The sequence below is a fragment of the Linepithema humile genome, chromosome 6 (genome assembly GCF_040581485.1).
Source record: "Linepithema humile isolate Giens D197 chromosome 6, Lhum_UNIL_v1.0, whole genome shotgun sequence".
NCBI classification, from domain to species: domain Eukaryota; kingdom Metazoa; phylum Arthropoda; class Insecta; order Hymenoptera; family Formicidae; genus Linepithema; species Linepithema humile.
The window spans coordinates 18,294,155-18,317,502 of record NC_090133.1 but is presented as its reverse complement, the minus strand read 5'-3'; the positions used below and the strand labels follow the sequence as shown (position 1 = coordinate 18,317,502).

Genomic DNA, 23,348 nt, shown 5'->3' with positions numbered 1-23,348 from the left:
AAAAAAACTGATGCATATATTTTGTGATATAGTATATGTGCACTGAGAATAATCATTTACGGAACGATAAGCACGAAAGATACAGTTTTGGCGCTGCAAGAATTTTTCACCGAATTATAAAAATACAGCGCACGCCGATGTGTGTGCATGTCGCGCGCGTACGTGTAATATTACGTAACTACTGCGTTACTACGATCAGCTGGTCAGCTGACTAATGGCAGTGAGGTAGGTCACGGCTCTATCAAGTCACTGACCTATACAGAACACATGGCTGCATCGTCGCTTGGATCGCGATCACTCCGGATACGATCAACGCAAATCGATACAATTATCGAAACCGTTGCTACCTTAATCCTTTCGTCGGCGGAAACAAGCGGGGACCGTGGCAATTTCGTCGAGAAATCGCTCGTACGCGCGATACGGAGTAAACTGTCGTGTCTCGAAAGTCTCGGGAATCGACGTCTCGACGTCGTTGCGAACGATCGTCTCGATTCCCGAGACGGTGCGTCCGCTTCCGATTCACGTTTTCGACGGCACGGAAAGTTCCGCTCTCTTCGGCGCTCGTTAATATCGTCCGACGTGTAACGAGCATTACGTGAGCCGAATCGGCTCATCCCTTTTGCTCGCCCGGCCGCCGATCTTTCGAACCTTCTGTGTTGGAGGGCGAGCTATTAATCTGGCTCGGTCCAATGGCTCTCCGCTATCGGCAAAGAAAACTCTCCCTGGACAAAAGCGATCGTGTCCGCCCGCCGTCGCCGCTGCCGCCGCGCCTGATTCCCGACGTGTATTAAAGTGTGAAGAATCACGCAAATTTAAGAAGATATGACATCGTTAATCTAAGCAGGACGAACAATGAAAGACCTGTAAAATACGTCCACGCCGTATCTCTCGTTATAAATGGCTTCCTGTATCTCTCGGCTATGTAACTTTTATACAAGTCTGTTCACAATTTTCCGTGTGTGTTCGATGAATACTTTAAGTTCATTATTAAATTGCACAATCTATTTTCCATAATTGTGCAATATTTGACTCGTCTTCAAGTGATTTGCATCTACATGGGATAGAATTAATTTCCGCGTTTTTTATCAGATGTCGGATGGTTCGAAGTGGAGTAGATCACAGTGCGGCGCGACGTAGTATAACGTAAATTCTCTCGCACTCGCGCGGGATATCTTCAATGAACTGCAATAAAGACACATTGTGCTTATAAACCGGCAATGTCGTCTGTTGAGTGGACATTGTGAAAGCAGTCGCGAAGTTTCGATCGCTATTTACGAACAAGAATATCCGTCGTTTCTCTCCGCCGTTCGTTCAAAGTTTACGAGGAGATCTGTGAAAGGAAAACGAGGGAACTGTGCGAGGAACTAACCGTTCATTGAATATCGATTGTAATCGTTTCCTTTTGTTAGTTAAATTAAAATTATTACGATCTCTTTCATTCGGCGCTTAATGTCTTTCAATTCACTGAAATTTGACGCCGTTAAAAGCGTTTTTAAGTACATATTTTCTCTGATATTACTGCAAATCGTACTCCCCCTCTTTTAACTGCAATTATCGCAGAATCGAAAAAAAATTCAACTAGGAGCCCGAACTAACGTACTTTTTTTTTCATTCCACAATCATCACTTCATGCATACTCCATCTTTAATATTCCGGTAACGAGTGTAATGCCAATAATAAAGTAGCACGAACGGATCTCGCAGCTTAGGACGCTTCCGGGTGGATCTCTCTAGATTTCCAGAGGTGCGGAAGAGCAACTAATGTAAAAATTGTTTTCACCCTACCCGTTCGCGTAATCACGTTTACCTTCATCGAGCATGGACGCGCCCTGCCTGAATGGCGCTCACTAATTCGCAGTAAAACCGAGAGAGATTCTGAGGTGCTTGGAAAAATGATGAAAAAGACGAACTGTAGGAACGAAGTTGCGAGAGGTCGTGATGAGGGGAGGGAGGGGTGGACACGTGCATATAAAGTAAGCAGGCGAATGAGAAAGAGAGTGAAAAAGGTGGGGGGGGGGGGAAGAGGAAGAAACACGCGGCTTTGAAATTACCTGCCAACTCGAGTCTGAAATTTCATCGAGAACGAATCAACAGCTGGATCTTTCGCGATGTGCTAGAATCTACCTTCTGGGTAAACCTTCCATCTTCCTTAATCCCTCTCTCCATGTTACCTTCTCTTTCTCGCAATCTCTCTTTCCCTTCGGTTCTCTTCGGTTCAGGTTCTTGCACGAAACTTTCGTGGCGATGCCAACAAACAATCTCGGATGCTTTGAGGAAGTTATCGCGCGTTTCTCTTTGCGCTGTCGTGCTTTTTCGACTCGCTCCGATAAACCGCCGGTTTATGGACCCTTTTCGTACTGACCGAGTTGGCCCGATCGTCGAAGGCTTCGTCCTTCTTGCAAAAGTTCCCTGTCGTCATTTTTCACGATGATGAAAGGCTCGTGCTTCCGCCGACACCCGAAAATTACTACACGAATCCATATCTGAATGCTGTACGAGATATTTTGGAATTGAATGTTTTTTTTTTCAGATTTTGTGATAAATTTAAAAGCAATTTTTTTTAGTGAAAAGCTTGTGGAAAGTCATCATTGCAAATTCGAAATTTTCAACATTTTTGTTTTTGTTTTAACTAATTTCCAAATATAAAATCTAAAGTGGAATCCGCCAAAGATGAATCGAGGAATCAGTTTTTATTATTTTTTCTCGTGCTTTTTATAAAATACAGTTTGTCAGGTTTTAAACATATTAATTATAAATTATTCCCATAATATACATAATGTATTATCGTCAACGGCGTTTATTTTTTATTATACTCTTCGTTACATTTCCTTTATAACTTGCCGCCGAAAGCTGAAAGAAATAGTACACGCGTATTTCCAGACATCGTCATTCGTCGTTCCTCTGTGCGCTGCGCGCTTTTGCATTTCCACCATTGCAATGATTCTTTTTACCACTGCGCATATTACTGTGATCGCGTATAACACTGCTCTCCATATCTAAACCCGTGGCGCGATAGATGCAGTCGGGCTTTATTTTTATTACAGCTTTGAGTGCAGCGCTTTATTATCACGCGACTTTGTTCATACATATACATGCAGTAGTGCCCTCGAGCACGCGTCGCGAACGCGACCTCCCGCGACTCGGAATAAATCGAAATATTTTACGCGAATACTGCGCGCGCCATTCCGATTCGACGCTTCTTCTTCGCGTTGTCCATACTTTCTCGCTTCCTGTCGCGCCCGATGCAGTTTCACTTTAGTCTTTTCTCAGGGAGCGACGGTGCGATTCCTTTACGGTCGAACGAGCAATTCCCCGCAAACTCAGTTACCTTCAACGATTTGATACGCTATGTGAGCAAAACTGTATGGTCGAACTTTTTCTATCGGTGTAAACGTCGTCAAACGATTTTTCAATTACGCGTCGCTATCAGTAATTGGCGCAATGCTCGTCAAAGATTTTTCTAAATCCAAGTATTTAGTATGAAATTAAAGTAAAATTTTTAAGTAATATGTAAAGCAAAAACCTAAAAATATAAATTTAATGATAGATATCTTTAAAGATTAAATTTAATTAATAGTATTTGTCGTTCTTGGACAACATGTATGCAAAAAGAAATAAATTATGAAAGTTAGTAATGTGTTTTAAAATTGATAACAAATTTCTTTCGCATGAAAAATTTCGCAAAATCGTCATTCAAACTTTATATTTCACGCGTGCTAAGATGAAAAGGCAGGATATTCTGGTCTTAATAATTTAGAAATTTTGTAATATTTAGAATATTAAGATATACACGACGTGCTTATCCACCACAAAGCGTACTACGTCAAAGCGAATATGTAGTCGTAAAGGTAATTGCGTTTTACGGCTTGTCCCGTTGCGCGCGACACAAAAGGATCTATAGACGAGATATTAAAATGTAAGATAAGAAGACAAAGAGAGAGAGAAAGAAAGAGAGAGGAAGTTTATGTAGTTATCCGTCTTATTTTTTATCTTGCTTCATATAAAGTGTTGACACTAAACACAGGCGGACTTGATGGGAGGAAAAATTGCAATATCATAAGATCAAAGATTATATATGAGTAATATTCTTCGTGTCGACAAAGAATCATTTACATACCGAGATAAATAATATTTAGAAATACCGTAGGTCGTACGCCGATCTCTCTGCAAAATAAATACTGTTTCACAATTTCGAAAATCTTTCTAAAATCAATCAAAGAGCTCTGGAATTTTTATTATTTTTTCCGAATTTCGAAAAAGTAGGGCTTACTGTACAGAGATTAACATCGCACTGCTTTCTCGACATTCAATAAGATTGATTATCTGAAGAATTTGATTAATATATCCACGAATAAAGTATTCCTGTCTGCCGACATTTGTTTGTTACCTTTCACATTTATGAATTATGGAATCTTTCTTTTCGCATTAATTCAGATTGTATAGATTGTACACGAATCGTCGCATATAAGACCGCATTGGATGATAATTCGTTAAACACACAGTTGTTATAGATCATCGGTGAAAGTTGAGTAGAGATTAGAGTTGAGGGACGGGGTTGGTTCTCGCCAAAATACGGTTCGCCGAAAACTCGATAGCTATGAATTTTGTAGCAACTCGATTTTCCCGTTACGTGGACGCGTAATCACATCACCGGATCACCGATATCGCGTGTCCATTAAAACCGGTCGACCCTTTTTCAATGAACGTATCGCAACCTGTATCTGTTGCATCATGGTAGTACGGGGGATGCCTCGCCCTCGTGCAATCTCTCTTCGAGAGAAGGTCTCTGAATTCAGCCTCATCTACTACGTAATATAAAGAGTAGATTGGCGCCGCTAAATCTTTGCGGAAAGCCGTAAAACTTGAGCGCTCCCATGTACGTTGTTGAGCACAATAGCGGTCTATGATATACGATGCGCATTCCCCCGCGCACGTATACGCGGAGCACACCGCGTCCTGATAGTGTATCCTGGTCTTCTTTTTTGCTAAGTCTATATAAAGCGAGACGAAGCATTGATAAACACGTGTTCGGAGCTTTTGACCTAAATTATGTCGCGCACGATTTTACTTGCTACAAACAGTTTTGTTTAATATTTCTCGTCTCAAAAAGCAGAATGTAGGTCATAAAATCTCTTTGTGTAAAATTCAAAACTTGTATAATGAAATTGCGTTATAATAAAGAGATTATCGATCGGATAATCTAAACATCTATATTGTTCCTTGCATAAAAAAGATAAAACAAGAACTTGGAGTACATATTATAACGGAACATAAATTTTATCTTATTCCTGATAATAATAAAGTTGATAGAGAAAATTTATAGCGTCAATACAATAATTTCATGTTGTAGGTACGCAGCCAAGGAGTTCGGTATAAAGTTGAATTAATCCGCGATTCCTTGCGGATTATGCGGCAAACAATATTTTTCTTTGATGAACAGATGTTTTTATTTCAGGCGACAAAGCCGCTCGTAAAGCTTGCGCGTTAAGCTCCTTCGGAAAGAGCGTTTCCGTTTATTGAGCGACGGGACAAATATTTTCGAAACGAAGTTTGCTCATCGTTCGCGGTTTCGTTTGCGGGAGAACCGATAGTTTTCCCGCCACTCCGATTTCTATAACCTGTGTGACGTTAGAGCAAATCTCTCGTCCCCTTCCCCTCCCCTCCTGCCTTGCACTACGTATGCCCGAACGAATCGAAGATTTTTCCATGAAATTGGTATCGTAGATCAGGTCGAAAGCCGCACTTTGTTTGACCCGAAGGCTCTCCAACCTGTTACCCGGCATCCTGGATATATCGACGTTTAAGACGTATCTGCAGGAGGTTGCCTCGGAAAAATTTATCGGGTACTCGCGATAGATTTCAAGATTTGTCTCAAAATTCATCGTCCATGACGCATCGCTGCGATGTGGCGGTCTTCAATTCGATTTATTTGCCTGCATCCGCCACCTAGTTCGAGTTTCATTGAATGATTTATCGAAACGCGCGAACGTAAATCTAGGTTTAAACTAATCCGTTGCTGTTAAAATATTTCGCATTCCGGGGATTACATACATTCTTTATCTGCGACGTACTCGTGCGTACTTTGCCGCCATTCGCGATTGTCATTTGCCGGTTTGTCAAATCTATTTTTGCATTTGAAATTTCTGTGTAACGACAAAGCCGTAAAATTTATCGATTTTTCTAGAAGCGCTCTTAATAAAAAAAAAAAAAACAGAGATACTGTATTTGATGGAGTGTGAATGATTCAATGCCAAAAAACAATGATACTGTATATCGCAATAAATATGAGAGAAAGAATTTTACTCACATCAACTTTAATGCCGTCGACCGTATACATGTACTTGCCGGCTGTATTAAATTCGTATTTATAGAATACTTCGTGGTCCTTGTACCATGTGATTCCATAGATGCCATCTTTCTCCGCATCGTATCTGAAACAAGAGATTAAGTGGGACACGTTATTAAATGTATTCCAGCTGTTTCCCTCGAATTACCGTTGAAGACATCGAGCAGACACAAGCTTGAATTCGCAACTATCCTTCATTGTTACGATATTCTCAATGTAGCCAATATTCTGCACTCGATGTCCGGTATTTCAGGTATAATTGATTGTTGTATATTTTGCCATACATGAGATACAATACATGCCGTACATAAAATATATGTATAATATAATATAAATATATTCCTCATGTATATATATAACATTGATATTAATTTATTGACAAATTATGTTTATAAAAAAATTATGTATTTATGTATTTATATAGAAAATTTATTTATCCTGCATTTTAATACACTAGAAAATAACATTTTAGTAATTTAGCGTTAAAAATAGCTTATAAATTTTAATTTTATTTTAATTAGTTGTAATATATTTTCTTTTACATTATATTTGATATTTTTAACGCTAATATGAGCGCGTGTGTAGCGTGCGCTATATTATATTGTAGTATATAAAATAATCTTTCTCAAAAGTGGATTATATAACATAACAAGTATTACGCTTTCCGTCGAAAGTTTATGTTCTATAAATCATCAATGAAATAAAATGAAATTGTAATGAGCGGTTTCGAATTAAATAATACTTATCCATGCAGCCTTTTATTCGCAGTTTATTAATAGAATTTTAAATAGTCTATATATATTTTTATTCCTTGATAAAGATAATCTACATCTAATAGAAAATAATTCACCTAAAAACATTCACATAATTCGAATAAAAGATCAATTTCCATTCAATAAAAAGTAGTTCACATTTGATATAGGATTTCACATGATATAGAATTCATGAATGTGAAAACATAGAACTAAAAAGTGGGGTTTCGAGGAGTTTGAATTTAAGCAAACGACGAGCGCGAGCAAAAAGTTGAGTCCGAGAGTTCGCGCTTTCAAAAGTCATGGAAAGTTTAGTTCAGTTCCAATCTCATTGCAATCGCTTATTAAAATACAGGTATTCTTTCACAAAATCTGTTTTTGTTTTTCTATTATAATTCGGCTTTACGAGTTCGTATAACGTTTGTGTATACATCGATACATACATACAAACGCCGATGCTCGTTTCATCATGTCGAATCTTCATCACAGATTGACGGCGAGATTCTGTCGGCTAATTGTATGGATTCGTGCATGCCGACCGATGCGTCTACCTTTACTACTGAAGAGTACCCCATCCGTCTATTCACAGGCCGCTTTTACCGTGGACGCAATTTACGTATCCGCGGACTAATCGGTTCTGCGGTTCATTCAGCACAATAGAGACGAGCGGATACTGACGAGCTAGGAATAAAAGTGAAATGGATGCCGCCGAGCTCTATTCGTGCCGCCAGCTTCAGATCGTATTCTTAATTGGTCCTCGTTCGATTATTTCTATCGGCGAATCGCGCTATTAATTGGAAAATTCTCTCTGGCTTTCAAGTGCCAGCGCAAGCGTAGTTTCTGTGGCCTTAAAACATACTGTTTATTGCTATACAATTAACACGTTGTCGACGCGGGCGTTTAGCTTGGAGCGTCTGTGGCCGAATTCAATATCTCTTTATGAAGTTTTAATAGCTTCCCGGAAGCAGTTTACACGGATACTGCATATTTACATGTGCGGCGAGTCACCGCGTTAACATTTCAGAGCGCACTAATTCCGCGCGATCAAACATTAATCTTATGGCTCGGCACCTCATGTCGCATAGTGTTCAAATTGACACACGAGGGATCAGTGCCCGAGAGAGAGATTCATCGGTGTATATTCAAGGATTGAAAATCGTTCCGCAGTACTTTTACGACATTATTTTATACGACTGTATTTTCGCATTTTACAGTTTACTCTCGGAAATATCTATAATTTTATAATATAATTCTTTTTAATGGATGATTATAACGGTGAATCACACGTGTCATAAAACATTGCGCGGATGGCACGAAAAGCCATTTTTGAAAAATCATTCGCGCCAGAGGCCTTTTATGTTGGTGCGAAACAGGAGGGTTCTAAAGCTATAAACGCGATATTCCCAAATCCAGGGAAGCTGCAAACGCGCGCAGTTCGTATGGTTTAACATGGTTAAGTTCAGGAAGGATTGAGGGGATTATTCGCGTGACGAAGCTTGAGCGTAGAGCGAATACTACAGTATTGTAATAATTTATTCATCATTGAAACATACTGCCGGGGCAATCCGACGCAATTGTCACAATTGTTCAAACGCGCGACGCGCACAACTTGTGTCCAATGGCCAATTCGATGACCGATTCGTGTTATCTTCAATACAATAATAATAAATTGCAATGAATTAACAAATCGAGGAGAAATCAGACGAAGAGAAATTTGTAGAATTTTAATCTGAAAGTGTTCACAAATTTATTCGTTTTAGCTATTTTTATACATTTCGCTGCGCATGCGTATTCAAATTTCCAAATCATTCGTTAATCTGAAGGTACACTTTATTCTATAATGCACACAACGATCTTCCTACCGATAATATAGTAATTAAATATCCAAGTAGATGATTATATTATCCGTGTAATCAGAATCAAGGACTTCCACTAGACGGTCAGCTGTCGATTTATGAGCCTGTGACCCGTCTCCGCTCCAATACATTTGCATCCTTTCCCGATCCGAGGGAAAGGGGTCCGGACTACCCTCGCTGCCCATGCCATCCGCTAGATGGATGGTAATTGCATACCCTAAGTTATCACGGAATCGAAGTTTCTTCCGGTAGGAAACGACAAGCTTCACGGAATCTCTATTAGGGTGGCTCGATCGAAGCACCGTCCTGGCTGTGTGCGGGATACATGTATCTGGTATGTGTGTAAGAGTCGTGTAGTCACCGTGTTTAGCTCTCGCACACGAACGTCCGCTCACAAGGAACCGCGGAGTCACCTCGAGCAGAGGATAATTAAAGCGTAATTATATACTTTGGTGACGGGCGGGCGGAGGATGGGCGTAATGACGTTTAGTCGACACGTCGTAGATCTAAACGTCGTAATTGATGCGGTACTTAATGATCATTACCAAGAATATGATTAGCGCGAGATATTCCTGCCGCGAAAATGCTGCAAGAAGAGAGGAAAAAAAACTCTTTGCATTTATAACGGTATGACAAAAAGTTTATCATGATGAGAACATTTTAGATTCTCGCGTGATAAAAGATTATGTTTTCTGCTTCTTACGAAAGTTTAATGAAAAATTAATGCATACAGATAACTTTTTATGTCAGCGCATATGTATATTTTTCATCTTTTTTCATCGATTGCGCTATTTTTATATCTTTAGAGTAAATAAAAAATCATTTAATCAAAGACTATAAATAACAATTTAAAATAAATATAAAGTTTTTATATCGTATATGATATACTACAGTAACATTTTCCACAATAATGGTAACACCGATAAACTCTCTCAATTTGTAGGAAAAGTTTATGAAACATCAAAAATTAAACCAAACACAAGTTGAATACAAAGCCGTTAACAAGAATTTTTCACGTTCATTTTTTTATCAGTTTCAAATAAAAAACTGTCATTTTTCGAACAAAAGCTGCATATACTGCGCAACATTTATATTGCTTGCTCATAGTACAGTTTTTCAAAGAATGGTAGATTCACATTAAAACTAGCACGAAAAATATTGTCGTTGAAAAGCGCCTCTTGTTCGAAATTAATTTTCTTTTTCTTCACCCTATTTTGCGTCGAGAAAGATGATCTCGGCGCATCTACAGCACCGAAATTTGAGCTCATCGAATAGTGGATTCAATTTCTGCGAGCTATTGTTGCTTTGACTTTGTATCTAATGCCAAAGCGTATACTAAGATCGAACCAACTCTATAAATTCGCCTTCGCAGAGTCTGTCATGCGTTCGCAAGGAGCGAAACGCATGAAGAGCGATGAGCTAGGGCCGAAACTCGCCAAACCGTCCGGTAACACGTCGATTCGATGACCGAGCCGTGAGTTATTGGATTTCAAAGTTCGAAAGTAAAATTCGTCACATCGACCGCCGGCGAATCGGCGATGGCAGTACGCGCGGCACGTACCGTCGAATTGACTATTGCACTTTGAAACTCAATAACTTACGAACGAGAGCCGGCGCGACGCCGCGATATTGAATTCAAACTTTCCTGTTATTCTTATATGACGGACGATTTATCTCGCTAGAAAACATTTTCCCTCAGACATTTCCGCAGTACTAAGATCCAATTCGAAACGGCGTTTTCGCCCATTTTTTCCGTCCGAGCGACTGCTAAAGATCCCTACGCGCTCGCACGGCTCCCGCACTCTGATTCGCCGATTTTATATTTAGCAATATTGTTTATTGTGTGTATTTTAGATATTCATTTATCATTATGCATATTTATGGATAACGCGTTAATTTATGGATAACGGCGACGGTACGTCGAGAAGCTCGACAGAATTTATGCATTAAAGCGTGACAGGGATACTTTGTTTTGCGCAGATTCCATAAAATATGGTATGCAGAGTGTCATTGCACGTACGTCGCATGAAGCACTTTACGTTAATCTGCACCATACATATGTCGCGCACGCTCGCCCTGCCATATATCTCTACTCTTTGACAAAGACGTGCGCGCGAGGAAATAAAGATATAGTCTTTTCGGCTGACAAGGCTGTAACATAGTGCCGTGAACGTTTACACAATGTTGAAAATGTTGTCGACAAATCTCGCGACATTTTGCATTGCCGTTTGTATTTTTGGGAGCGCAATTCTTCGCGTTGTTCCAATTAACACTCTTAACCGCGCGCGAAACAGCTCGGCAAACACTGCCACACCGCCACGGCTTTGGCAAACGTTATTCGCTGTATCGTATTTGCTTTATCGGGGGAAACAATATGCTCCCCACGTAACGTCGTAAACGAGACTGTGAAAGCGCGCGAAGCGTCTGCAAATTGGAACACACGCTTTTTCCACGGTGTCTCGAGAAATCGTGGAGAAAGTGGAGCGGAACGCCGTTCTTCCGGCGCCCTTCGATCGGCGCGACCCCTCTCACGCTCTCACCCTTCCTTCCTCGTTGGTGCCGGTGCTCCTGAGAGTACGTCGCATCGACTATCGCATAAACCGAGACACTTCAGCTTTTCAAGCTGCTCGTCATTTCGCTTCATTTTATAAGATACCGACCCCTTCACGCGTTATTGTACTTATTTCCGCGCCGCTTCCCTGTTCGATATTTTAAACGAATCCGCGGAATGAGAGTAAAGAGGGGCGAAAAGCGGGAGGGGGAGGGGGGAAGGGGGGCAGGAACAACGACGCTCGCGAGCATTAATTGGATCCTACTCGACTCAGACAGCTGTCAAGGAACTCGTAATTGAATTTCTGAAACATTAATCCGACTGGCAGGCCGATCCAGCGGCAGCGAATGAAATCTTGAGACAGCATAAGAGGGAAAGTGAGAGACAAAGAAAGAAGAAAACAGGTGGGAGTAATCGCACTTGCAGTTTTCCCCTTCTTATTCCCCATTCTCTTCGCATTGGATCCCCTACTGTGTTATGCCGAAATTGGCAATAATCGTAGGTGTATCGCGCTTCTTCGCGGATAACGTATAACGTTGTTTTCGTGAATCCAGGAATAGCTGCGAGTAACCGTAATAGCTATCAATAAATATAGAATGTCTGTTGAAATAGATAAAAATAAAATTTTTATCGCGGTGCTTTCCGTGCGTAATTATTCTTATGTGAGATGGAATTGTGTGTTTTCCATATTGAAGAATCTTTTAAACTATTTCGACGTAACAGATGAACTTTTCATTAAGAGCCTTGACAAGGTCTTTCGTTTCTTTCAAAAGAAAAACATACTTTATATGATTGTTCCGCCTAACGATTTAACTATCTCATAACTTAATGGAATGATGGAAAAGAATCAGTATCTTTTGTTTCTTCGAGCGCAGCATGTTATTCCTTGTAAAATTGCTCGGACGACATTTTACACCATCTGTCCTTTTTCAAGAGAGAAGAAAGATGTGCTTTATATTATGGCACTACTTTCCAACCTTATTTCTTCACAATTTTCCCCTCGTATCCGCTCAGCCCTGATCCTACACTCGCTTGCGTATTAAGGCGATGATGTACAATCCAACAATGTGATACTTTTAGAAGGGGGAGTGAGAGGAGGGAAATCCTACACTGTGTATCTGCTTCGTCCTGTGATTTCACATTTTGACTTGTCCTTTCATCACTTTTCACGGTACCTTAATCCACCTGAGCGCGGATCGTGACAATGAGCTATCATATAGTCTTTTGAAATTACTCAAGTAAATTCTATTATGCGAGCACGCAGTGGGAGTTTGTTTATCACTGAATCACACCATGTTATGATTTTCATATTTTCTACGTCAAATTACGGTGATATATATTATTTTTTGCGGATAATATTTTACAGGAAGAATAAATGTCCTTTAAATTAATAATAATTTAATGAAATTAATTAAATTATCAATAACTGTGATTTAATTAATATCCCGAAGTAATCTCCCTTATTATGAATATTTCCGGCGCAATGTAATTCACATCGATTTGATATGTTTAATTTAACTGAGTTTCATATCTTTACTGCGAAGATACACAAGTCTCGTGCGCGGAAACGACCATATGCTGTACTTGGAAAATTATTTTGTCAGAGATAGAAACTTCGGGCGGAGGAGATTCGTTCGCGATATTGACGTTTCACTTCTCCAAACTGCAAAGATGTAACGAAGTCTCTAGATTTCCGCACAGATTCGCAAACTTGTACCTAATGTTGCACGCTTAATTAGGACTTATGAATCGCGATACACAGCATGCACCTTCGGAAGGGCTCTTGTAGAAAGAGCTTCACCTTTACGTAACTTGGTTTCGCCAAAGATATTGGGTTGAGCAATTTAGCGACGATCAATACTAGGTTTAATTTAGCTAATAGCTGTTATCTAAAGATTTTCGGCAATAAAAAGTGCTCTCTCCGATGCGTGCATTTCTGTTTATCTAAACAGACTCAGAAATTAAAAACATTGCACGTATATCTCGAGATGAAAAAATTTGTAAAAGATATTTTTTAGAATTTTTTTAATTTACTAACGAGTGTTTATTAGATTTTTCAACTTCAAGACATCAAAAGCACGTACATCAGATATATAGATATGTATATCTAACAGGTTAAATCTTATCGAACCAAGGATAGAAGGATCAAATAAGCGGTACCGTCTAGTCGGGCAATAATAGATAATTGAAACAGAAGACACATTTGCGTCAAGTGCTTAATTATAGTGCTTTTCCTATTCATTTTATAAATGATCAATGTGTCAGCGTTTGTTATTGGTCGCGACGCGAATCAACGTTCTAAACTGAGCACGAATATCGAAATATCTCATATAATATCCACATGAATCACAAATTAGTTTGCTCTCGTCCGCGCCCTTCTCCGATCAGAGCTCATTCGACGTATTGCCGTTTCTACGGAAGTGATTCCTCGCGCGTACGATTCACCTCTTCGGAAACGAAAATTATCTTTGATGCGTCAGCGTCAAGATCGTCAACTCTTTCGATTATACCGTTATCGATTTTTCACGTGGCAATTTTACAGAAAATTAAATTAGCCGGAAAACTTCAAGTAAGAATGTCAAATGGGTATAGCACTTTTCGACATTGTCGAAAGAATTCTATTCTCGTCTGATTATTCGCGCAATTTATATTGATTTTGTGTCGCGTTAATTCGAGACGCAGATAATGAAACAATGACAATATAGTGTCTACTGAAATGATCGCAATTAAATCCTTATGCATGTAATTCAAATCGGGTAATTATCGTCGGGTACGCAAATCCTGCTTTAGCATCTACGATAGTGCAGTATGTACGCGATTTAAAACAGAGGGAAACAGCGCGCACGGTAGTGTAATATCAATAAACCTTGATTACACTAATCGCATATCCATTAGCGATAATGTGTAGAAAATCATACGGCCGAAATTATGAGTATCGTCACGTCTATGTACCAATCCGTTGTGTGGACGCGCATAGGTGTTGCGCGCGAGAGCTTGACAGCCCGGTTTTAATTAATACCCCCAACATGTTTATTTAACACAACAAAGCTTTGAAGCCAGTACACCGCTAATTTGCTATTAGTTGAATTATTGGACGTTCCGCATATTTGAACGGGAATGCGCGGGTAATCAAAGAGGCAGCATAAAATACCACTGTCCTTTGAAATCTTTTCATTTCCGCCGTTTTGCTCCTTTTCCCACCGCATTGCATTAAATACCGGTGCTTTCGCGTAACAAAGTAAGTCGAGAACGTCCGATCGCGTCTTAGTATTTTCACTCCGCTCTGATAGACTCTAATACGCCACCCGCGGTGGGATTTATGCGATCGGTGTATTCCAAACGAAGATTCATCGCTACGTTGGCTGCAATATTATACGTACTCCTTCCTCCGTATAATTTCACCACAGAGAATTTCCTATTACGAGTTCCTCCATTCTCGCACTGTCTGATCGTAGAATTTCGCCTCGATTGCCCCGCGAACCTCATTCATCATTGCGACATTTTCCTCGATCTTATTAGCCCGAGCGGTCTCGGCGCAACTTGATTGTCGCGTTTATCAAATTGCAAATTGATTTCGAATCTTGTTATGCCAAACGGTGCAACCGCTGCAGCGCCACGACTAACTTTTTAAATAAAAAAGATATTTATGCTCCGCGAGTGTGAACTATTAAAATATCATTTTATGGACGTAAACCGTAAATTGTTGAACTAATTTAATAAACGCATTTGCCGAATAAATTTATCAAAATTAAATAACGGGAATGGATATATCTAATTGAAATTAAAATTAAACGATATTCAGCATTATTGTATTATCATCTTGACAATATAGATATTTTAATGCATTTGAAAATATGACAAAATAATGTAGCAAATAATAATTTAGTGATAAGTCACTGATTTTTTTATCAGATAACAATCTGCATAAATCATCAAGCCAATTTTGAAGTAAAATGAGACATCGGCTATCTCGGTTGCAGAATTTGCTTCTGCGTTGAAAATCTTGAGAAACGTAAGAAATTTATGGAAAGGAACAAAGGCGGCATGTAAATAATAGTCTGCTAAAAATACAAAAAGATTAAGTTTGTTGGCAAAGGGCAGAGAAATCGACGGGCGCGCAAAGGATTGAAAGAACATTCCACACAGGCAATAAAGAACGGAAGGAAGGCGAACACCGGACGAGGGGTGGGGCGAGACAGGTGGGAGAGTAAAGAGATAGAGAAGACGGAAGGAAAGGAGGACGGGAGGGGGGGAGGGGAAGGATGAGAGAGAGCAAGAGCAAAGAATTCCCGCAGGACACGACCCAGCAAATGAGCCGGAGAATGCAAATCAATCCCACGACGCGGCGCTCGAAATTGTGCACCTACGCTCGAATGCGGCAATCCCTTTTCCAGGGCTTTGCTGCATGTGCCGGCGGGGCGGTGCGCGCTGGTGTACCGCCGCCGACACCGGCACACAGCCCGCACGAATGCCCCCCCAGGGTACGTCACTGCAACGGTGCAACGGCGCAATGAGACCGACATTGCAGCCGAGCGTGCATTATCGCATCCGACGTGTCCGACGCGACCCGTAGAATCGCCTCCTCGCGCGATCCTCTTCGGGGAATAATGCTCCGACGTTACCCGTGCGCGGTTCCGCTCGATCACGAATCTTCTGTACGGGCCACGTGGTGGCCCTCAGATGGTGCACCGCATTTCTGAAACGACGCGACAATACACGCCAGACGGTCCTTTTATACGATACCTCGATACACATTGTAGTGTCCTTTTCGAGCGCGAGTTCGTTTCTTAAGATTTTTTTACTCCTCGCGCGGAGAGTTGTACAAATGAGGCAGCAATTTGCCCTGAATGTTTGTGTGTAAATTGATCATGTTGAAAAGTCTTCAAGACGAGCTTAAGAGCGTAATTCGTGAAGATTATCTTATTCGCAAATCTCGTCTTAAATCTCATAGTTCTGAACAAAGCTTTGACACACACACACACACACACACACACACACATTTAACTCCCTCCCGTTTTTTTTATTTTTCATCAAATTCCGTGAAATCTCTGGCTTTCCGATTATCACAGTAGATAAAGCTACCTTATTTTAAGCTTAATTCGAGAATAATTACTTTAAGTTAATTTAGAACTTCGTAATACTAATGGAGCAGTTGATCTGAGACATAGAAGATATAGTAATTATATATTTACTCTTTGCTTTCGCCACTTTCTCAGTTTATTCTTAGAAAATTACTCTATATATTATTAGTATATATGATTTCAAAACTTTTTCCGAAAAATGCATGCAATATTAACATTTCAAACTGAATAATTTCGTTATCATTAATATTTCTCTTTCAAAATAAACTTGTCAATTATAAATAGGTATTCAATTTCTCTGATATCATACTTCCAACCTGATGCTGACATAAAGTTCTCGTTTCAAATATCGCTCAGTTATATTATATCGCAAACATTGGAAAAAATGTCCATTTTCTTAATTACTAGCTGTTCAAAATCTTAGAAATGTTTGTCCAATAAGATCATATCATTGATATGACGGTTATCTTGTAAATTGTCCATGACATTTGAACAGCACGGACACAATATATGTGATTACTTTCGCAAACGCATCACTTGTAAGAACATGCCGATGATAGGGCCGAAGACGCGATTCCCTTTGTCCTAGCCGGCGAGCTAAGCGTTCAAAAGGTTTATCGGAGCATGACCGAGAAATTCCATTGAAATGCAATTTAACGAGATGGAACGGTGGGGAGAACTATCCAGAACGGCGATTATGCGAAAACGACAAATGCGCGGTCGGGGAATAAGGTATCTCTTCCGACCGGATCAATCGTTTCGAACATAATATCAAAGGTGGAATTTAATTGCGAATGAACATAGATATGGAGATGAATTCGTTACTCGAGTTCGCGACTAATTTGTTATTCGATCAAAAGAGGGACACGGGAGTGGCTTCCGGCTTTCATCATTACTTACAGTTATCGATAAGGATCTCATTTTGCGCTCGCTAACTTTTCACTTAATAATCTCGGTGCATTTACTCAAACGCAGTACATTTAAGAAACCCTATAATTTGAGTATTTATTCATTCCGCGAAAGATTATCGATCACCGTGGACGAAAAAAAGAAAAAAAAAAAAAAAAAGGTATTATATACGGTACGATTTATTCGATACAATTAATAAAAATCGCGGCGCGAACAATCAATGCTTTCGATTTATCGCTCGAAGTATAATAAGGGTGAAATGACAATTGCGTCGCGCACAATTGTTCGCATTCGTGTCGCGCACAATTGTTCGCATTCGCGTCGCGAATACTGCGAAGGGTGGGCCAATCTGTCACGTATATTTGGGACGCACGCAAAGGGGTGGAAAATCTATGGCCCTTGACTGACCTAGCGGAGACCTTCAAGGTGTTTCCTATTCGCTAGGCAATCGAATCGCTTCTCTCTCCTTCTCTTTTTCTTCCACGCTCCCTCCGGTCTTTTCCTTTCTCTTCCGCCCATATTCGATGACGGATCGTTCTGCTGAAACGAGTTTTGCTGACTAACGGCTCGCTGTTTCTTTCGCTCTCGTCGTGTCCTCGTTCTTTCCTTTTTTTTTTTTTCTCCTTCACCCGTCCCGACGGCTTCGATCCACCGTCGCAGCAACAGCCATCACCGTCGGCGATGGAATTCCGATCGGAAGATTAGAGGAAACGATCGCGCGGCAGTCGTCCGGAGCATCCATGAAGAACTTACGCGGAGAAATCTCGTGAGAGTTACGACTCTCGCGGTCGAGTTAGGGGTCGACGGGCATCTTTTTCCGGCCGGGAAGAAAGTCGCGGGCGGTGCGCGGCGAAGCAGGAGAAAGGGTGAGAAGTTTCCCCGTACGGACCCATCTCCGTGTTGGCGAGTAAATAAATAAACTACGAGGAGACTCGAAAAGTATCGAGATTTCTTCGTTGTTCGATCTGACTCGCATTTCAACCTCCCACCCATCTTTCCGTGGTCCGTCCATCTCCCTCCACCCGTCTCTTGCCAGTTCGCTTTTATTTGTAATTTTATTTATCGTTTTCCTTTAACGTTAACCGCAAACTCGATACGTACTTTATTGCTTCGTTTCTTACCGATGCCTTTATGAGTTCCGCTTACACGATTCACCTTTGCGGGGTAAATGCGAGAAACGGCTCCCGTCTTCCGTATTGTCTCCTCTCCGCGGCCACCGCATTTCCTTCCGGATTTTTCCGCCGGCTCCACTTTCCTATTTTTCGTTCGATCTCCTCTCGTAGCGCGTATCTTCCTCTCTACGGCATTCTATCGCTCGCGGTCTTAATAATTCCGGATGGAAATGGAATTTGCACGCCGGCGTATCCGGCCTGCCGATGCAACAGTGATGGTATAGTTTTTCGCTTTCGGCGCACGTGTAAAATCTACTATCCGCTGGGAGGGTCTAGTCCTTCATTACGATCCACCATTTGCGTTGTAACGAACGAACAGCGGTTTCGCCGCACACCGCGCGCGGTGCGCGTTGTGCATACATATAGAGAATTCACGCCCGCTGGCTTGGAACCGAGTTGATATACATTAGTGATTATGCCGCGATACTTCGGTTTTATTGTGCGGTTCGTATACCCGGACGAATTATTTAGCGAGCCCTGCGCCGCTGAACCGGTCATTTGTCGGTACTATATCGCGGCGGGTACGCTATTGTAGGGGATTGTACTACCGGGTTGGTCATTCGAAAACTGATTAAATTAGCCTTCGACACGCCTCTTTACGTAGGCATAACTTGATTAATCAGGGAAAACGACTAAATTATTGAATATAGGGGTAACGCAATCATGACCGGGGCAAATTACAAATGCCCCCAACAATCTGGAAGGAGCATGTAGCATATATTTGTCTTTCAAAATTAATACCATTATTTAGCGATGCTACTGCGATTGTAAAAACGTGTAATAAATTTTATAGAATCTCCAGAAAATTCTTTTATATATTTTTGGAAAATGAATACGTTTCCTCTTTTCCCATCTTTCTCTTCTATATTTTATTTTTTTAATCAAACGGGGCTCATCTGCTTTTTCTCTCTCCGTTTTTTTTTTCATTTTAATACTGATTTTCTGGAAAGATTTTTTTGCCCCGAAAAAATTTTTTTCTCGCTCGAGTCCAAACTCGCTTTTAGAGGCACTAATCGTAATGCCTGAAAAAGGTATTAAAGATTTTTAACGAAGTTCGCGGAACGAGATTTCGCTAGGTACGCCGTAAAATCGGATGTTGTAATTGGAGAGAATAATGAGGGAGGATGTGCCGGAGCGAAAGGAAGGTAATAGGTGCCCCGAGAGGAGGAATACAGAAATTATGTAATGAGGGTGAAGTAGCGTCTTGTTTCAGTGAGATGCGTATTATCTCTCTTGCGTATAAAATAAGAGTGTGTATTGATCGATAAGTCGCGGAACGCATCTTGGCGGTACGCGCCTGTTTAACTCGGCCGTGTTTGCATGCTTTATGAACAAAAACAGGCAAGAAGCTTTGACTCTTCACAATAAAATTCTCTCTGATATTTTCATAATTGAGTGCTTTATCGGAAGGAAAATAAAGCGAAAAAATATAAGAAATAATAAATGCGAGTTAGGCAGCTGTTTAAGATCTCTTTGAAAGCATTTCTCTTCTTTTTATGGAATATGCACAGTAACTATAAATCAAAAGCGAATATATTTTCATTATTAAAATACAATCTACTTGCGATTTTCTACAAACTGAATACTATTGCAGCTGTGCTTTCAAGTGCCATGTTGCATAATATGAAATAAATTTTAATTTGTAATAAAAAAATAAATAAAATAGTTGTAAATGCAGATAAATATAATATAAAATGTGAGTTTAGCTTAATTGAATAAAAAGAAGCAATCGTGTCAGAATTCTAAAACACAGAAGAAAATCACAATCCAAGAGCTACGAGAGTTCTTCTAAATAAAAGCTTTAAGACTTCCATGTCGACATATCCTGTGAGAGATTGCAGATATTTTTAGAAACATAAAAACTCTGTGTAGATTTACTCATACGTAGAAAGACCAGTGATATTATCTCAAAATAGAAAAGATTATCTCTATTTTGGGTACTGTCGATTGTGTAAGCTAAATTTGTATTTTTACAACAATAATAAAAAAATCCATCCATCCATTACAATATTATATCACGCGTTATTAATGTACTCGGCATGATAATTCGGAGATGTACGATACATCTGACAATGAGTTACATATTAAGAAAAACAGCTCCGGGATATTCAGCCATTTTCTTTCCAGAGTGCATATACATACATATGTCGTTACGGGATAAAATCTTGATACCGCAGTCGTGATAAAGCACCACGGTAATCTAACGAAAGTACACGCACGACTACCGACATTACGAGTGTTTCGCGCGCGCAGAAAGCAGTTGACGTTTGTATGGCTTATGGCAAACATTCTCACCTGCATTCTAGAAGCGCGTTCGTGTCCTTGAAGACGTTCGCCGGGACATTTACGTGAAGTAGCTTCAGAGCAGCGACTGAAACAGAAAAAGAGAGGGAGCTCGCATGAGATCACATAAATGTCAATTGCGAGTATATACGTTGTCGCCCGGGGGTGCTATCGACGCGATGTCGTCGGAAATGCGAGACAACGATTCCCCGAGTGTTCGATTATATTGGTGGTGATAAAAGAACAAAGGAGATACTTTCCGGTGAAAGTATCCAGAAATGATTCTTAGTTATAGCTACACTGAGAGGAAAGAATAATTGCAATAACTATAATCTACAGTGTTTTTTGACGCCATTTTTATAGTTGATTATATATGATTGACATTACCATACATATAAGGTTATTATTGCTAACATTATAGTAACAATTCCTATAAAAATGAGTATTCTGATTAGAATTTTAGTCCCATCCAATTATAGTTCCAAATTTCGTACAATACTTTTCTCTCAGTGTATTCACATAGTATATTTTAAAAAGATAATTCTTTTTTTGGATTTTAGAAATTTTATTTTTTTACGGAATTTATATTAAATAATCTTAAATTTTTTTAATGCCATAAAATGTTTGAAACATATTTTTATATGTCTTATAATTTGTGCAATATTTTCTATTTAAATTCTATAACTTAGACAATATTTGTTTAAAATCAAACTCAAAGATTCTTGACATTAAATATCTTGTATCACTTCTCGCTATAAAAAAAGGATTCTATAACGAATATAAAACTCATGAGAATAGATGAAAGACTATTGCGAAGGGTTGCTTGTTAGGTCGAGTTAGATCACGTCAGGAACTGCTGAACAAGTGCTACTTCAATACGACTCGCTATCGATACGTAGCTCGACTTCAATGGAGAACATTTTCAAATGCAAGGCACTTTCTTTCACGCCCAAATCGGTAAATCTCTTGACCTACTGCCAAGCACACAATAGAGGCATTAAAAAAGCGGTACTCTGATTATTCGACTTACCGCAGATCTTTTCGCGAAGAAGTATCGCGCCGACCTTCAGCCTGAGCTTTCAATGGTGACAAGGGTCGGCAAAGCTTGGAAAATTGTGCCGCGATTGGATGATCCAGAGGATTGGAAGTAGATCGCGCTAGAGGCTCAAATAATGGAAGATGGACTCTATTAGGACGCCCTTAGTTCGTTTTCTATTTCTTTCTGTCTTCTTCACTCTTGACATATTCAACGAGCCAAAAATCAACGGTAAAATTTTTACGTTTCGCAACATCAGTGAGATCTTATATCGTTAAAAAGAAAAAAACTTTTATGCTATGAAGCTAATGGTATTTACGTAATAATTCCATAAAACTAATAGATATATATTGATTAGTTCTAATAGAATCAATTATATTATCTATTTAAATGTTTAAAAGTTTTATAAGTTGTTCTTATATATAAATACTGTGATCCGGTTGTGATCACACAAATAAATTTTTTCTCAATTATTTAGTCAAGAGAAATGCTACTAATTGTAAGTCTTTAATTTACATTAGTGTACAAATTAAAGACTTTACACTAATGTAAATTTATACTAATGTAAATTAAAGACTTAGTAGCATTTCCAATTGGAAACTATTCTTTAGATGTCTTTATATAAACAAAAATCGATATCTTTACATAGGTGTCACACTTATTCGTCCCTTGTTCCAATAACTCGATAGTCGATAATGCGTTTCTATTTCCGCCGGGTATAAGCAAAGGAAAATTTCCGGGCAGTGTACAAAGTCTAACTCCGCTCTTATATTTTTTAGCGTAGCAAAATGTATATGTGTGTGTAGAGCACATAAGTATGCCATGTAACGACTAGGTCGGTATCTAACTTCGTCGTCATTGTCATTGTCGTCGTCGTCGCCGCCGCTGCCGCCGCCGTCAGAAAGACGAGAATGGACGTGGAGAGCAAAAAGGTTAAGAGCGAGAATTCCTAGGCAGAGACGAGTTGAAATTTTCAGTACCAGATTAAATGTGGAGGCTAAAACATTCCAGACGCCGGTCTTGTCTTGTTCTGTACTCCGCTCGTAAATGTAACCCGTAGACAGTTCGTAAGACGGAGATCTCGTATACATATTAATTCGCCGCGGTATAAAGCGGAGACTATATTTACGCGTATTTCGTGCAACGGGAAATAAGTGAGTTTATTCCGTACTCAAGTTAATGGCAAAAAGTTGTTGCGTGTGAACTTCGATATAGTTGCAGCTCGGTGTGGTAGCAAGTGTTATTTTCAGATCACTTACTATTCCATCAAATTAAAAGCGAGGGACGCGCACGTTAAAATAAAGTGACGAAATGGTTTTCACGAATTTACGAGACACGAAATCTGAGTATTAGTGGTTTATCA

General features: G+C 39.8%; 1 protein-coding gene across 7 annotated transcripts in view; it reads right to left on the bottom strand.

Annotated features, from left to right (window-relative positions):
* Positions 1-23,348, bottom strand: part of LOC105674723 (uncharacterized) — a 237,534-nt gene that overhangs the window by 24,481 nt on the left and 189,705 nt on the right. For all 7 annotated transcript variants that reach the window (XR_010890910.1, XR_010890909.1, XM_067357834.1 and 4 more), the window contains 2 exons: positions 20,962-21,037; positions 6,307-6,430 (listed from right to left, as the gene is read on the bottom strand). Coding sequence is in view for 5 of the 7 variants with exons in the window: in XM_067357834.1 (XP_067213935.1) it covers positions 6,307-6,430; positions 20,962-21,037 (200 nt within the window). In the remaining 2 variants the exon portion in view is untranslated. The remainder of the gene's footprint in view (positions 1-6,306; positions 6,431-20,961; positions 21,038-23,348) is intronic.